The sequence below is a fragment of the Oenanthe melanoleuca genome, chromosome Z (assembly GCF_029582105.1).
Source record: "Oenanthe melanoleuca isolate GR-GAL-2019-014 chromosome Z, OMel1.0, whole genome shotgun sequence".
Taxonomy (NCBI): domain Eukaryota; kingdom Metazoa; phylum Chordata; class Aves; order Passeriformes; family Muscicapidae; genus Oenanthe; species Oenanthe melanoleuca.
The window spans coordinates 69,436,628-69,453,023 of record NC_079362.1 but is presented as its reverse complement, the minus strand read 5'-3'; the positions used below and the strand labels follow the sequence as shown (position 1 = coordinate 69,453,023).

The window sequence follows — 16,396 nt, the reverse complement described above, 5'->3', positions numbered from 1 at the left end:
AAGTTTCCTGTTTCTCACCAGATAATAAAGGTGCATTAGGAGGGAGGTGAGAAATCAGGGCAGAAGGAAGAGGAAAAACAATTTCTGATCTTCTCCCATCCACTTGAAACAAATGGATATTTTTCATGTTGATTTCTGTGAAAGCAGAATTGGACCCATACTCTTTTTTTATTTTTCTGATAAAAATGCTAATAAGGGAGAAAGAATAAGTTTTAGATCTTGACCCATTGGATATGACAAGCTGGTGACACCAATTACCCTGGGGACTCCAGAGCTGTCTAAATGATGGGATCACATTTCTGTGTGGCGCCTTGTACACCCAGAGCGTGCTCAGACGCTGTCTCTCAATCAGCCTCCCTATCTGCTCCATCTCACAGCCTCACATGAAAGGGAAGGAAGGGAGAGTGAGGCTCTGTGGCGTTGCCTCGGTCCCGATTAATCCAGCTCGGACTGCTGGCTCTCAGATATCAGGGTGATTGGCACCTCGCAAATGCCAGCAGGAGATGGAGGAATCGATAGGGGACAGGGAAAGGGAGGCAGCAGTTTTATTCAGCCTGGAGTCAAAGAGCTAAGGCAAGTCGAGAGGAGGGAAGGTGAAATATCAGGAGCAGGACTGTCATGATGGGCGATGCCACTGCCACCAGCAGCTCTTGTGACATCGGTTGAATTGTTTGACCCCCTGGTCTTGTTTTCTCATGAACAAATAAACCTGATGATCAGATTTATTTATGTTCTCTTCTCCCTCATGGCTCTCTCTTGTACTGTCTCTCCATGAGCTTTCTCAGAGTAGTATGGCAGTAACATTAGTATAAGAATTGCCTCAGTGCTTAATAGTAAGGCACAAGCATGAGACATCAGCCTCTCTCATTTGTACTCATAGCCTGTTCCCAGCTATCCCCCAGCAGTCCAAGCCTGACTGATGTCTTTATATAAGAATTCCCAAGCAATCCCCTGACAGAGGTTTTTCAATAGTTTCTAATGGTCTGTCCCCATGGAGGTGGTTGCTCAGGTCCCCATTTCTGCAGTTTCTTGATGAATTTCCCCCAGAGAAGCATCTTGCACATCACTGTGACTGGATTAGCTCCCAAAAAGGTGTTGGTGCACCGAGGTGGTCAGTGCAGCAGAAACCCCCATGGTGTGACTGTTTGACTTGACACAGATTGCTGTGCAGCCATGGGTTTGCCAACCCTCCAGCTGAGGAGAGGCAGCAAGGTTCTCAGTCCATTTTAGTTTGACAGATAAAATTTTGTGTTGCCATCAGGACAGATTTGGGGCCCAGCTCCTCTCCAAGTTACCTCCCTTTCAGCCCAGTAAATGCCACAGCTCTCCCTGTTGCTGCACATTGCCAAGCCCCTCAGCCTCAGCTTTAAAACTTTAACCTTGGTAGCAGCCATGGTCTCATATCAGCCAAAAAAACAGTCCTGGGTCTCAGCAGCCATCTGGCCTCAGAAACGGAGGCAAAAAAATGAGGGAGCAAAGGGAGTTCTCCACTGTGTGTGGTTTTCCATCCTCTCCTCAAGCATCACCTTTAATCAGAGGAGACAAAGCTTGGCACTGACTCTGTGCCACATCAGACCTACCTCACCTCTTTGGTATGCAGCTCAAGACAAGTCAGATTTCATAGCTTCCTAAAGCTCCCAGAGCCCCTACTCTAATTTATTTCAGGGTGGGTTTTTTGATTGTTTTAGGTTTTTTCTCATCAGCAATACCTTCCCATACTCATTTAACTTCCCCTTTTATGGAGCAATTATTTATTTTATTTCACAAGTGTACAGGATACCAGCCCTTTTTGATGTCAGGTTACTGGGGATCTACATCAGCTGGGTACTGCTGTTTCTGCAGTCTAAGGCCAGCTTGAGGTGCAGATCTGGACTCAGCCTGGAGAGAAGGAGAGTGATGCTACCTGGCACCACCTTTGATTTGCTGCCAGTCCAGGAAGAACCTGCAGGCACACTCTCCACTTCACAGAGCACAGCACACCTACTTAGGATGGCCAAGCCCAAAATCACAAGCAGTAACAATCAAAACAGTCTGTGAATGGTGGTAGTATAGTCCTGGCACAAATAAGCTACAGTTCCTGCAGGTCTTTCTGTGAAGAAAAGGGGCAAGGAGTGTTTAGTGCCTGTCTCATGTCAGTGATGCCTCACCATGCAGAAAGGAAATGTGCACAGATCAAAAAAGGGTGAGGGAGATGGGAAAATGCAGAAGAGCAAAGCAAGAACAAAGGAAGGAGCCTTGGAAAGTGACAGATACAGTATAAATTATTTAATTTTTAAATTATTTAAGATAAGATCAAAGTCATAAATCAAGTTTGCATAAAAAATGGGATGGGACTGCTAGCCACAGTCTTCTGGCCAAACTCCAGCCATGGGGCTGATTGCTTCCTGCAGCAAGGGACAGGCATAGAGTCAGTGTGTAAAAGCAGACAGGCTGGGTCAGAGACAACAGGCAATGCTAACGTTTGTTCTCTGGCCTGGAACAAGTCATTTCTCAGTAAATCCCAGCTCTCCTCACTCTGAAAAAGTGCAAATGGCTGCTGCTCCTGATCCACAGACAATACCTGCAAGAAAAATTTGGAATGTCCAGCACAGCAGAGCTCTCAGACATCACCTTAGGTGGTCTCCTTGGGAAGTTAGGGCAGCAGTGACTACCATGCTGACCATAAAACCCTGGGTGCCCCATTCTGCTCCCTGTCCAGCTCCCATGGAGATGAAAGAGTATTTCTGCTAAATTATCTGAGGTAGTGCTGACAGGAAGAATTGCTTTTTCCAATATTTCTTTAATTTGTACTGTGAAATTATTTTGGAGAGGTACTTAAAAAAAATAAAAATCAGCCAGCCCTATGAAATCAGGGGAAAAAATACTGTATATAGGTCACCTTCTGGATATAATAGTTATTACATTTAAATTACCAAAAAGGGACAGTATTCTTGGTAAATGCTACCTGTTATGCAAATTATTTGCACTGATCTGTTCCAGAAGAGGAAGCTTTTTCAAGGCCATAATACTTTGTAGAAGGGATAATACCATAATTCTGACCACCAGCTCCCTTGTAATTCAGAAATAATGAATACTAAGATTTGGGCTCTACATACAAGTTTTTTTAGGTCTTTTGGAGGGTTTTACATAGTTCTCAGGAAGTTAGGAACCCAAGCTAGAGCCAGATTTTGGAAAGACACTAAGACACATGAATCCAGGTGTTGCATATTTGTTTAGGTTTTTTAAATATCCTAATTATATTTAAATTTTATTTTCAGAGCAGAAATTTCTACTTCCAAGAAAATATAAGAAGTCTGAAGGACAATACTGATTTTTCTACTGATTATTTTCTGTTTGTTTCAAGGCTTGGAAAGTATTTTTAGTTTTAACTCCCAATAGTCAGTTAGGTATAGGAGACATGAGTTTCTCAATTATATGATTTTACCAAATATGAATCATATTACTGCTTGATTGATTATTTTACTTGCCTATTTCTATCACAGGGATACCATGAGGATTCATTAGCTAAGTCTTTGTATAGATCATTAGAGGTGCTGTATTACTTTTATCATTATTATTGCTGAATGAAGAACGTGAAAAGTCAAACAAAACATTGTGTGGTTCAGAGACAAAGACAGCAAATAGCACTGGAAAAAAAGGAGAAGGTCATCACATTGTTCAGAGTAAAACTGAAGGGCAATGATCACACTATTTCAGAAAGAGCTCCTCAGAAGTAATCCCCCTTTCTCCTCTTCCCCTCCTTCAGTTTCACACACATTTCTTTTGGGGGATGGGGAAGGCAGGCTGTGCATGCATTTCCTATTTCTAGCAGGATTTTTTACTCTGAGAAAGCTCCTTCATCCTCCAAGCAATTGTTCTTCCTATAAGAAAAGGACAGTATTTCCTGCCCCTGAGTACCATTGCAACTTAAAGTAAGAAAAAGATGTGAGAGACAAATCCTTACATGTGTTCTCTATTGATCAGCCAACAGTGCCACCCTTCCCATGCTTTGGGCTGGCTTTTCCAGTGCCTCTGCATCTGTTTCAAGCATTGGGATGGTGACTGCAGGCTCTTATCTCTTGGGGTGCTGTCCAAGGGCAGGAACCAGCCTGGTAGCATCTCCTGATCTCCTCAGAAGATAAATAACTGAGCAATAGAAAAGATAGCAGGAAGGAAGGAATGAGTCTTTAAAATGGATGGGTAAAAGCTCTAAATGCTGAGGCAAAGGTCATGCAAAGGAAGTAAGAGAAGCAAAAGGAAGTACATCCTTTCAGCTAAGGGAGGGAAAAGCTCCTCTCTGTCCCCTTGGATCAGCCTGAGATAATAAGGCTGCTGCCTTCCTGATTAGTGCTCCATAGCCCCAGCCCAGGCAGGGAAAATCTGCATTTCAAATGGCATATTTTAAAGTACACAATACCCAGGGGCCCTGCTGCTATTGATTTGCCTCTGGTGGGGTCACTGCCTCACTTTCTACAGCTTTATTAACTGGGACCATACCCTGGGTCTCTTTCAAAGTGAAAGGAGAGTGGATGGGACATTTGTCTTCAGAGGGAGCTGGGGAAGGAGTGGGGTGACTTTCACTGGGAATGCCTTGGAGGTTTTAGAAGGAAGACTGGTGACCCTTACAGGACTTGTTCTCCTTCTGTAAATTTCCCCAGAGCCACCCTGGGGGGAAGGAGGTAGATCTTATGCTGTCAGCTCCTTTCAAGGTGACTGAGTTCCTGTCCTCCCACCCTCGTGGTGCCACTGCAGTCAGCCAAGCTCTGACCATCAGCCGTGGGCTGGGTAGGAGCCCCCTCTTCTCCCCCCCTAACCTTTCCCCTGAGCACCTCCAACAGAGTGGCATGGGCATGAAAGGCACCTGTGACCTCAGAAACTGGGCAGGAAGTTTGTCAAGGCTGGAAACATCCAGACATTCCTGGCCTTGTTGGGGCCACCTCTCCAGCCAAGAAAGCAAAGCCATCAGTTGGGGTACAGAGCTGTGTTCAGGTGGGGAATGCTCTACTCCTTCCAGCTGCAGGCAATCCCACTTTTACCCTAGGACTAGGTCTGAAGGCTGCAGAGAGATCTGTGTGCTCTGAGTCATGATGTGAAGGGCTCATTTCAAGATGCCAGAGGGGTTCCCAGGTCTCTAAGAGAGTACACCCAGAGAGCTGAGTATATATTATATATATTACACTGAGTATAATAGATATTGGGTGACTGCTCTCTGCAGGAGCACCTCTGTTTTGGAGCAGAAGCATCTGATCTAGTCACATCACAGGTTAGGACCTCATTTTTACCACATAAAATGTGAAAAAGGCTAAGAAGGTGCTAGGGGCTGTAAAACTATGTATTGAAAACCTACAAAGCTACAAATATATGAAAAATATATTTTAGAAACCAAAGAATTTTTAGGCATCACACAGGTAAAAATACCCAGAACAGAAACTGAGATGTGAATAAGCACACCTAGTGTTGGAGTCAATCCAGGGTTAAAGATGGATGGATTCCCCTTCCTCCTTCTCTTCCATGGCATACTTTCTAATATTGTCTGCTCAGAGTTTATTCTTCTGGAGAATAAACTCAAATGATGCCCAGGAATAAATGTACTCCTTAAAGGAGAATCAACATACTGTATAGTACAAAAGGTTGTCTAATCACTCCATCAGTAATTGCAAAGAGCAAAATATCACTAATTAAAATGTAAAAGTACCTTTTGCAGGGTAAAATAGAAAAGGGTAATTGAACATCAAAGGGAAAGCCACCACTTTGCCACCAATCTGCATTAGGCTTCATAAGATAGTAATACTCAAATCCAGTCCAACATATTTCACCTGTAGATCTGACGTGTGGAGTCAAGTATCCTGTGTTACATTTTATTGCTGGAGAAATCAAGGCACATTTACATAACTTGTGCATAGTTTTTCAGCAGGTTATTGTCAGACCACCCCTTATTTTGGACTGTTTATGGATGGTGACAGGGAAAGTTTCAGCACTTGAATGAGTGCAGTGATTTCAAGGGCTTGTTTCAGTGTATATGTGTAAGAACAGCTAATTTAGCTGATACTTCAATATTAAAGCAGACAGAAGGGAACAGTCTGTTCCTTGCCATGACTTCTGAGGTCTGTTTAATTCTGAGAAGCATGTCCCATGTGCTTAAAGAACAGCATCAGAGGGTGATTTCCTGATGGGAGAGAGGGCGAAATCAGAGAGAGCAGAGAAACAGAGTTACTTCAGTTTTGGAGACAGCAAAGACATTACTCACTTCTAAAATCACCACAGAAAAACATTTCTCTTTTCCACATTATCATCAAGTCACAGATTACCAGAGGCTGGGGAATGTACAGAGTGAGGTTTCCCAAACTTTCTGCATGTCTTCTCTCCCCCACACCTTCTCTAAGCACCCAGCACTGAGGGTTGGATACTCAGACACACCCACCCTGCCTGGCTCTTTGTACAGCACCAGGCAGGGAGACAAGAAGCAGCTCCACCCAAACTGTCGTATCCTTCACACCAGTTTAAAACACACATTTTAAAATCACTCTGCAGCCATACTGTACACATGAACTGCACCAGCTGTGTGCTGGGTTCTGAGTGTAACATAATGATAACAAAGTCTTGTTTTAATGAAAGAAGCGTTTCCAGGCCTCACAAACATTCACCAGCCTTCTGCTCCAAAATTTTTAGCCCCAAGTGCCTGAAAATGCAGCCTGGGATCCTTATTTCTAACTTTTGTAGGTACCCTGAAAGAAGGAGCATTTTGACCACTTTCTAGAAAAGAATTAACTGAGAAAGTCAACCCCGATCAAAGCGAGGGAGGTGTTTTCTCATTAGACAATATTAACCTTACTGAAAGGTAAGGTAAGGGGAGCTCTCTTCCCTTGTACAGCTCTTCTGGGGGTCTCTGATAGTGTTGGAAATAGGTGCTATGATCTGGTTAGAATTTTGGTAGTGGTTTTGCTCAGTACCCAGCTGAAGCCTCCTAGCAGCACCAGAAAAAGTGATTTTTGTCACTGATAGATGGAAAAAAAATCAGGTTATCCCTAGAGAACTAGTCAAAATTGGAGAATGAGCCTCCTTTTTCCAACATATACTGGTCTCCCATCAGTAACCTCCAAACTTTACCAGAATTTTGATATAAGCAACGTAAGCCACTAAACCACTCTGCTCAGGTATATCGTGTTTTGTCTGTATAAAGATTTTTCTCTGCCCTCCTGACCAGAGAAGTACCAAGGAGCTGTTTGGCTGAGTCTGGGTCACAGCAGACCTCCACAGCGGGGAACACAAGGCGGGGTGGGGACCCCAAACTGCAGACACCCTTTGCTCCCAGCCCCTGCAGCTGAATGGCCAAGCCTGGGGGGTACCAGAGGGGTGGCGTGCTGACCCCCAGATCCTGGGCTGACCCCACGCTCGGTGGGTGCCCTGCTGGCGCAGGCTGCCCCGGCGGTGAGCGCGTGATGTTTTTTCGCTGCTCCCTTCGTTCCAGCTGATGCAGCAGCAAGCGGCGATCATGGCCTCGGTGGCGCAGGGCGGATACCTGAACCCCATGGCAGCCTTCGCCGCCGCCCAGATGCAGCAGATGGCGGCTCTGAACATGAACGGGCTGGCAGCCGCCCCCATGACCCCAACCTCAGGTAAGGGCTCGGCGGGATGCGGAGGGACAAGGGCAGGGAAAACGGAGCTTTTGTTAGCGCTTCAGCCCGGCGGGGATCGGTCTCTCCTCCCCGCTGGCAAGGGCAAGGGTCTCAAGTGGCGCCAGGGATGGTTTGGATTGGATATCAGGAAAAGTTTCTTCCTCAAAAGTTGTCAAACTTTGTAACAGTGAAGGAGTGTCCATCCCTGGAGTTATTTAGAAGGCATGCAGATGTGGAACTTAGGGCTGAGTGGCAGGCGTGGCACTGCTGGGTTAATGGTTGGACTCGATGATCTTAGAGGGTTTTACAACCTTAACTATTCTGTGCTTCTATGGCATTTCTCAGTCTAATCCATATACAACTTGTCTTTAGCTCTGAGAATCCTCCAAACATGACAGAACATCACACAGTGACCTACACTGGTTTATTGGTGCATATGTGTCCAAGGAGTCAGTGCTGGTGCTATCACAGCCAGGCTGTCCAAAGACTAGCAAAACAGGGTTGTGGTGAGATGCAATATCATTAACAAGATGAGTTCTGCCTTTGGGACACGTAAGCCATTCCCCCTGTTGTGAAATAGGACAGAATGTGCTCAAGGAAGACATCTGGTGTTACCTGGAAGGAGGTTGTTTAGTGAGGGGGTTTTGGCTGCAGGAACAGAGACAGGTAGACAGAGAAGGGCTCCCAGAATCTTGTTAGGCTGGAAAAAGCCCATTCTAGGGGCTGTAGTATATTGTCCAGCAGACAGAGAAATAAGCTGAGATGGGAACAGGACTGTCTTTCTTGGAGCTTTAAAAACAAGATTATCATTTGGGCAGGAGAACAGGTCAAGGCATCATCAGCTCTGGTGGCCCTGGACTGACATGTGGCCTAACAGCAGGGAAGTAGGGAAGCAGGAAATTGGAGCCAAACCTAGAAAGAAGTGAGGATTTGGGAAGTTTTGCAATATACTAGAGCCTGATAAGGAGGCAGGGGACTCAAAGGTATATCTTGAAAGGACCATTTTTAATAGAGTATCATGAAGGACTGGGGAGAGAAGGAAGAGTAAGAAAGACAGATCTCATTCCACAAGACTTTATGGAGACCCAAGGAAAAGCACTTGACTCAAAAATCTTATACTGCACATTTCAAAATATATGTTTACACAATGATAAATGTATAAACAAAAAGTCGATGGAGCTACTGCAAATCCAAATAAAAAAGTGGCTTAATTATATGTGCACCCTTTAAACCCGCTGCTGGCAAGATTATCATATTTGCATTAGCTAGATTTGTTTTGTGTTGGTGGGAGCAGAGAGAGAACATCAAACAAAGACTGCCTGGAATTCAAATATTGTCAGGGCCTGGAAAGCTGACAGTGGTTTGCAAAGGACCCACCACAAAAGAGCACAAGATTTTTTGAATATACATAAGCATATTCTTGAAAAGAGCACATTCTGTGTCATGGGCATGAAAACACCTGTACAACAGCCAAATTCTGTGTCTGCCAGCACATGAAAAATATCCCAGCTCATTTTTGGTGTAATTGTTTCCTCTCCTGCTATGACCAGTTCCTTTCAGAGTCATAGGATCATGAAATTTAGGTTGTAAAGGACCTTTAAGATCATCAAGGCTGACCATTAACCCAGCACTTCCAAGCCCACCACTAACCATATCCTTCAACACCACATCAATGTGTCTTTAAAATGCATCCAGGAATGGCAACTCCACCATTTCCCCAGGCAGCCTATTCCAGTGTTTGACAGGATGAGGGGACTGTTAAACTCTCACTGTCAGAATGCAGGAGAGGAAACTCATGTTTTTTACATGCTTTCTGGATCACCCATGACTGGTCATTATAGAAAATAAGATGCTGGTTTAGATGATCCCTTGATGTCTTTCACAGTGGCCGATTTTGCACTCTCCTAATGACATATTTTCAATCACAGAGCCTATTCACTTTGGCATTATTGCAGATTTACCTTGAATGAGTGACTTCCTTCATGAAAAACCTCTGTGGTGGGTTGTGGAAATGTCCACTGACAATTATTCCTTAGGAGAAATGTTTAGACTTTGAAATTACTCCTTGTATTACTACAACACTCACAAAGCATGTGATAAGATGCACAGAAAATGTTTCACATAATGTCTGAGCAAGCAAGCCTACAACACTAGCAGCGATTTCTGAGTAGCCAGGAGATATCTGAAGCCTAACATTAATTCTCCTGCTGGCTTTTGTTAGCATTCAGAAAGCCAAATGGAAAATGATCATTCTGCTTCATAGCAGGATTTCTAGTCATTGAAGTATATCTTTGTTCTGCCTTGGAAGGAAAGTGAAATATTTCAAAGTTCTCTGGAAAAAAAAAAAAACAGGCACTAGAAAAAATGTTTGGAACATTGGAAAAAAATATAGAAAGGAAGTGTTTTGATCTTCCTGAAGCAAAAGAAAAATTGTGCTAGGAAAAAAAGGGCTCTGGTAACCCAGAAGTCCTAGAGGCTTTGGAGGTATTAGCTCAGCACAGTGCCTCTGTGCTGGTATCTTCAGTTCTCCTAATACAGCTCTGCCTCCCACCTCTAGGAGAGTGGATTCCTGGGAATATGACCATAAGTTCATTCATTCCCATGGCATCTAGGGGCTCAGGGTTTTAGATCCAGGCAAATCTAACAGATGAGAGACAGTATCCATCTCACCTGGCTTTAACCATACAAAACTTAGACATCTCATTTGAACTGCAGTCAGTGGAGTGCAATAAGCACTCCCTATGGGAAATTCAGGCCAAAAAAATTTTAATGCTGTTTGCTGTTGTTTTAACAGTTTTCCATCAAGGGTCAGGTTTATCTCACACAATAGTCCATAATTGTGAGGCAATTAGACATAACATCACTGCTACAATCTGGGTGAAAAGTGGGTTTGCTCCTCTGTTACCTGCAAGAGGGGCTAGAAATGAAATTTTATTTAGGCTTCCTTCCTTCTCCCTCCTTTTTTCCCCTCCCTCCCTCCTTCTCTCTCTCCTTGTTGCAAATCTGCACCTGAGGTGGGTACAGCAAGAGATCTCAAATGAGGGATGAAATCCACAACTGGCATGCACCACAACCATTTGTTTTCCATGGTGGCATTATGCCAGTTTTTCTCCAGCTACAGATCTGACCTCTCCAGGGGGGTTCTTTATAAGAAGAAAATTGAAGAATTCCAATAAATATGCCTAAACTTCCTTAGACATGCACAAAATAGCAAGCACAAATCCCTTGCTGCAATTTTTGAAAAACAAAATTATTTACATTTTCTATGCAAATAAAGGAGAGATCCAGAAAAGCAACTGAAATTTTAAGTAGCCTTTGTGATTTGGAAGCTGATGGCATATGCTAAGAGCATTGCCTTTGGACTTCAGTTGCCACTGCTGGCTCCCTGTACCTCCACAGAGGACATTTTTAAAGGCCAACACCATTTAAATAAGAAAAGGGGAAGCAGCAGCTTGTCTGCTCAGGGTATAAGAAATGAGCTGAAGTACTGTCTTTTTTTTTTTTTTGGCTACTCAAATCTGAACATATTAGAATATATCATGCATCCATAGCAGCTTTCTTAAAGCACCAACACAGATTTAAGCAGTTGTTAAAGGCTCTTGTTGGACTAATCCATTATGGAATGCTGCAGTGGTGAAGAAAATATCTTCAATTGGTTTAAAAGAGGGGTTACTGCAAAAATGGTGCTTTCAATCAGTAGTATGCCCTGACACAGAAAGATATTGTTGAAGATAAGATAGTTTAACTTCCCATGCACACCTAGCAAGAGAAAAATAAGATTTCAGACTCATCAAAAACTCATTTTTGGTCTCTGAAATCACCCTGAACATGTTACAAGAAGAACAGACTGTCCAGTCATTTTACACATACACAGGAGGAAGACAGTGAGGTAGCAGACGGATTTAATTGTCTCATGAGAAATTTTAGAATTCTCTACCAGTGGGTGACAAGATCCCACTCAGAACATAAAGATGAATTTGTTCTTCTGAAATAGCAGCATTACAATCACCCTCAGGATGCATCTGAAAAGAAGGAAATAATAAGATTGCATGAAAGGAACAAATTTAGTCCAAATTTTTTCCCCTGTTCATTGGGAGATATCTGTTAAAACAGTATGAAGTCAAGTTTGGGCCAAACAGTGACATTAAAAAATGTATCACTGGCTACCTTTAGGCTACAAATAAACTTGACAAGTCTTTAAGGAGTGCTGGAAAAGTTCAGAATGAGTTTGCACATGAAAGGTGTATTCATGAGAGAGTGCAGACAGAGCAGTCCTGGAAATCAGAACTCCCACAGAGATCCAAAGGGAATCTGATAGGAACTGTTGTAGAAAGCTGGAGCTGAGAGTTTTTGGAGATTTTTCAAGCTTTTCTTCAGGGCTTTCTGAACAGGGGAGCAATTTCAACCAGTCCATTTATTTGCTCAACAGCTTGGGAGCTTTTCCATTTCTCAGTGGGTTGTTTTTCTGGCGGGTGGTGGTCACAGCTGTTGTGTCAGCAGTTTTCTCCATGAAGTTGTTGCTCCCAGTACTCACCAGCTCTGCCCTTGTGTCCCCCCCCCCCATCTGCAGGTGGAAGCACGCCTCCTGGCATAACTGCACCAGCTGTGCCTAGCATCCCATCTCCCATCGGGGTGAATGGTTTCACTGGCCTCCCGCCGCAGGCTAATGGGCAGCCAGCCGCCGAAGCCGTGTTTGCTAATGGCATTCACCCTTACCCAGGTAAGCCAGACCAACCCTGTGCCCACAGCCTGCTGCCTCAGTCCCAGGGATACTGCCCACGCCCACAGGCTTTTCCAACAGGAGCCCGTGGCACAGGTTCAGAGGGTTGTAGCCCACGCCACCAGGGCTCGTTATAGCGTTGGTGTATTGTGTCTTACGCAGCTACAGTGTTAAACGGTTCAATCTGGATGACAAACATCAAGGGCATGTTGGAGGTGGAAAAAACTGTGTGCTGAATATCTGAGTGCTCGTCTGCTGGATGGCATGTCTGGTGAATACAGTCAGGACAACCAGCATGTTTGAAAAGTGACCTGACTCCTGAGCAGTTGACGCTGGCAGATCCCCTCTCAGTACTCCCAAGGGTCTTGCTTCTGGTTAGCCTCGAAGGAGCTGTGCTAAGCCTGTTTGCACCCAGCACTGGTATCTCCTGCTGGAGTTCTCCTGCAGCCAGATGGCTCTGGGAGGATGATCCAAAGGGTCCATGTGTCCACTGACCCAAGCAGCTTCCTGTGCACAGGGAGCAGGTGTTGATCTCCAAAATGCTCTCTGCACACAAATCCTCCTGCCTTACCAGGCTTGGAGAGTGAAGCTGCATTAATACAGGCTCTGAATGGGCTCAGGGTCACCCCTTGGTGGCACATTGCAGGAGAACTGCTGCTGGGATTCACACTGTGCCTAGCTTGAAGATGCCAGCTCTAAAGAAGTGATTTTGCAAGCACTGGCAGTCAGAGATGAATGAGGGAGGTTAAAGGATACAGACCTGCCCCTATACCTGTGTTTACAAATATACACACAGTCTAAATCTGTAATTACCGAGAACTCAGGAATTTACTATTCCTTAATGTGCACCTACATTTTTTCAGCATCCTCAAGATTTGAGATAGCTGTCTCCTCCAATACACTTCCTCTAGAAAGACATTTTTCACCATTCCCATGCACATACTAATGGTAACAATCATAGCAATAAAAATCTAAGTAAATGTTACTAATTGATCCTAATCACCAGCTGGCAAAGGAGTATTTTACCCTGGGGAACTGATAGATTGATCTAGTCTGTTAGGAAATCAAATACTAAGTTCAATGTTCCAGCCAAAAAGCCCAAAAAAACCTCTAAGAAAAAAAAAATCTTTCAATCTTAGCCAGTTCTGAAAAGATTCATCATCACAGGGAACTTTATGAGCTACAAGGAAAAATACGATACAATATAGAAATAATAGTCTTCTCTAGGTATTGACAAATAATTATCCTCCTCCCAACAAATACTTTGCAAACATGGAGTTTGAGTTCAACTCTATGCAGAATTACAACCAAGGGACTTACTGAACTCAAAATTAGGCATATGTATATGTGTTGTAGCAGTTTAAGGACTGGGTAGACTTTGGAGTAATCAGAAGACTGCAGAGAGCCCTTAGTATGCTTAGTGAGCTCAACCACAGCCACAACAGTGAGAAAGCATTTTGTCTTTAAGGTTATATAAACATGGCCGTCTGTTCTTCTGTCCATTTATTTCAGTACCTACCTGTTTGCCAGTCGATCATTTCTCTGTTTATTCGTCCATTTCTGTGTATGTCTGTCCTTTTTTTTTTTTTTCTGGTTTATTTAGATCCTTTTAGCCAATTTCAATGATCCATTACAGTGGGTATCAGAGAAAAGATGTCCTTTCTAGGTGAATCTTAATGGCTTGAGCTTTTGTTACTATCCCCAAATATCTCCATAATTAGAGAATACCTCAGTTAGGTATTTCATCCATGGTTATATAAAAGTCAATGGCCTTAATCTGATTCTTCCTGAGTTTTGGAGAGACTTGCTCAGGCAGCAATTTGCAATAAGTCCCTGCACAAACACCAACAGTCCAACACACTGAAAGGTGACAGTCACTGCAGGCAGAGAGACTCCCTTCTGCCAGTAAAGCTGACATCCAAACAGTCTGAGCCGTGTAAAGTTTGGATTTATCTCACGGTAATTTCAGCAATATATTTGTCTTTCTCACTGCCCAGCTTCCCCATAATGTGGTGACACCTTAAGTTATACCAGAGGTGTAAAGGGAACAGTGGCAGGTCAAACACCCACCTCTCATTATCCTTTTGTCTGTCCCTGAAATGCTGAAAGCAAGTCTACATCAAGCATTTGCTCCATCTAATTGTGTTCCTTCTCATGAGCATTTATGCACTCTCCAAACCTCTCCTCCTTGCCACAGGCTTTATTCAGTCCTGGAGCTTAGCAGCATAAAAAATAAAAGGATTAGACATTTATATGGGTAATGAGAACATCCACAGCCATATTAGACTGGATAAAAATGTAGATAGGACACAAAACTTCGTGTTTTATGATATAAGCCAGCCACTAATTGCTTGGGGTTAGAAAGAAATTTTCATCATTGGGCAGCTTGTTCCATCATTATGGGATTTTACTCACTCTCCTCTATTGCATCTCTTACTGCCCTGTGGTTCTGCATGGCTCTGTCTCTAAATGCAAGGGTAGAAATAAAATATTACAGCTGAGCAGGCAATTGCACTAACACTGTTGAGAAGGGAAGATCATGACTGTCCCCATCCAAAGTCAGCATCTTCCAAACAACTTTGTTTTATGGTGTATCTCTCATTCTGAAAGTGGCTAAGACTGCTGCTGTATTATGTACATAATCATAGTCTTGCTATGATTATGACTTGCCATATATTGTTTAAATCCTGAATATTGCTTTCAGATACTCTTTCATACTCCACAAAAAAACCTCCAATGTGGGTTCACACCATTACAGCCTGTAGCAAAATGTTCTTTGTTGCCTGAAAACAGCAAAACAGGACAATGAATATCTCTAGAGGTATGACACCCATATCATTCAGACTCTAATAAATTCCATTAATTGTGCAGTTTGTCTATATGTTCACCTTTGTGACCAGCCATATTATTTTTTATGCTGCATCCAAAGGACTCCAGAACAGCATAGTCTTTATAAAAACAAGTCCATATTATGTAGTTGTATTTGGTCTGTAATTTCACTCTTTTTCCTTCTGCGTTCCTCTGTGCTTTTTTTTTTCTTTGACTGGAGAAGGGATGTACATGGTATCATTTCAGTCAGATTACCAAACCATCCATGGCTTTGTAGCAAAGGCCACAATACTTTGAACATCCCTACTCCCCAGGGCTTTAATCATAGCCCCTGTCCCTGCAGGAATTAGCTTTCTCTGTTAATCTGGTCAGGCTATGGATCCATGCAGTGGCACTAGAAAACCATTCCTTGCAGTCATAACCTTTGCAAGCCAGGGTCTCACCTTCTCCAAGATCAGACAGTACATAATGCCTCAGTGCACTTTTTGCCACAGAGTGAATAACAAGGCAATAAGTATTTCCCCTTCCACTAGTCTGAGCCCCTTTGGAGATTTGACCTTTTTGTGTATTAATTCCTGCCCTTTAATCTTTCAGTTTGCAGAGCTATTGAACATGGCAATGTGTCACAATATATAGTGGGGACAAAGAGCATAATCTGTTGTGCCATGATCTTGTGAGTCACTTTGCAGCAGCACAAGAGCATTTGCCATTTCCACATTAGTCACAGTAGCAGGGATTGCATTCTTCTGCCAAAGCTTCTCAGCCACCCAGAGCCTCTCTTATAACCATGTGTGATGTACAGTAACAGTAGACACCATCTGCACTGGCTTCTGCCATGTCTCACATCATCAGAATCCTGCTCTCTGCTCACATGTCCTGCCCTGCTGAATTTCATTGTGAGGGCCTAGACAAAATTCTTACTCCAAAGATAAAGCCTCTTTTGTTAGAGAAGGGGATAGAGAGATGAGAAAGCCATGAGACCAAAGGGTAGCAAGAGAGAGAGAGAAGGGACTGGCTGTCAAAGAATCAGTGAAATGAGAGAACTGAGAAAAAGGAACAAAACAGAGGTCCCAGAAAAGGGAGGACTGCTCCATAATCTGCCCAGTGATGTGCCTAGAAAGAAGTGGAAACACACCACATAGCATCTTAGACCTCCTTTACTCCTCCTGGGTCAAAGGAAGTTCCACTTGACCAGAGACAGAGATGGGCCAGCATCTAAAGAGGAACTTTAGATGGGGAATGCTTTCATTGG

At 43.5% G+C, this 16,396-nt stretch overlaps 1 protein-coding gene across 23 annotated transcripts in view; it reads left to right on the top strand.

Moving 5' to 3' along the window:
• The window catches only part of CELF4 (CUGBP Elav-like family member 4), a 709,135-nt gene that overhangs the window by 616,625 nt on the left and 76,114 nt on the right, over positions 1 to 16,396 (top strand). For all 23 annotated transcript variants that reach the window (XR_008842577.1, XR_008842576.1, XR_008842579.1 and 20 more), the window contains exons 7-8: positions 7,448 to 7,595; positions 12,166 to 12,315. Coding sequence is in view for 18 of the 23 variants with exons in the window: in XM_056514193.1 (XP_056370168.1) it covers positions 7,448 to 7,595; positions 12,166 to 12,315 (298 nt within the window). In the remaining 5 variants the exon portion in view is untranslated. The remainder of the gene's footprint in view (positions 1 to 7,447; positions 7,596 to 12,165; positions 12,316 to 16,396) is intronic.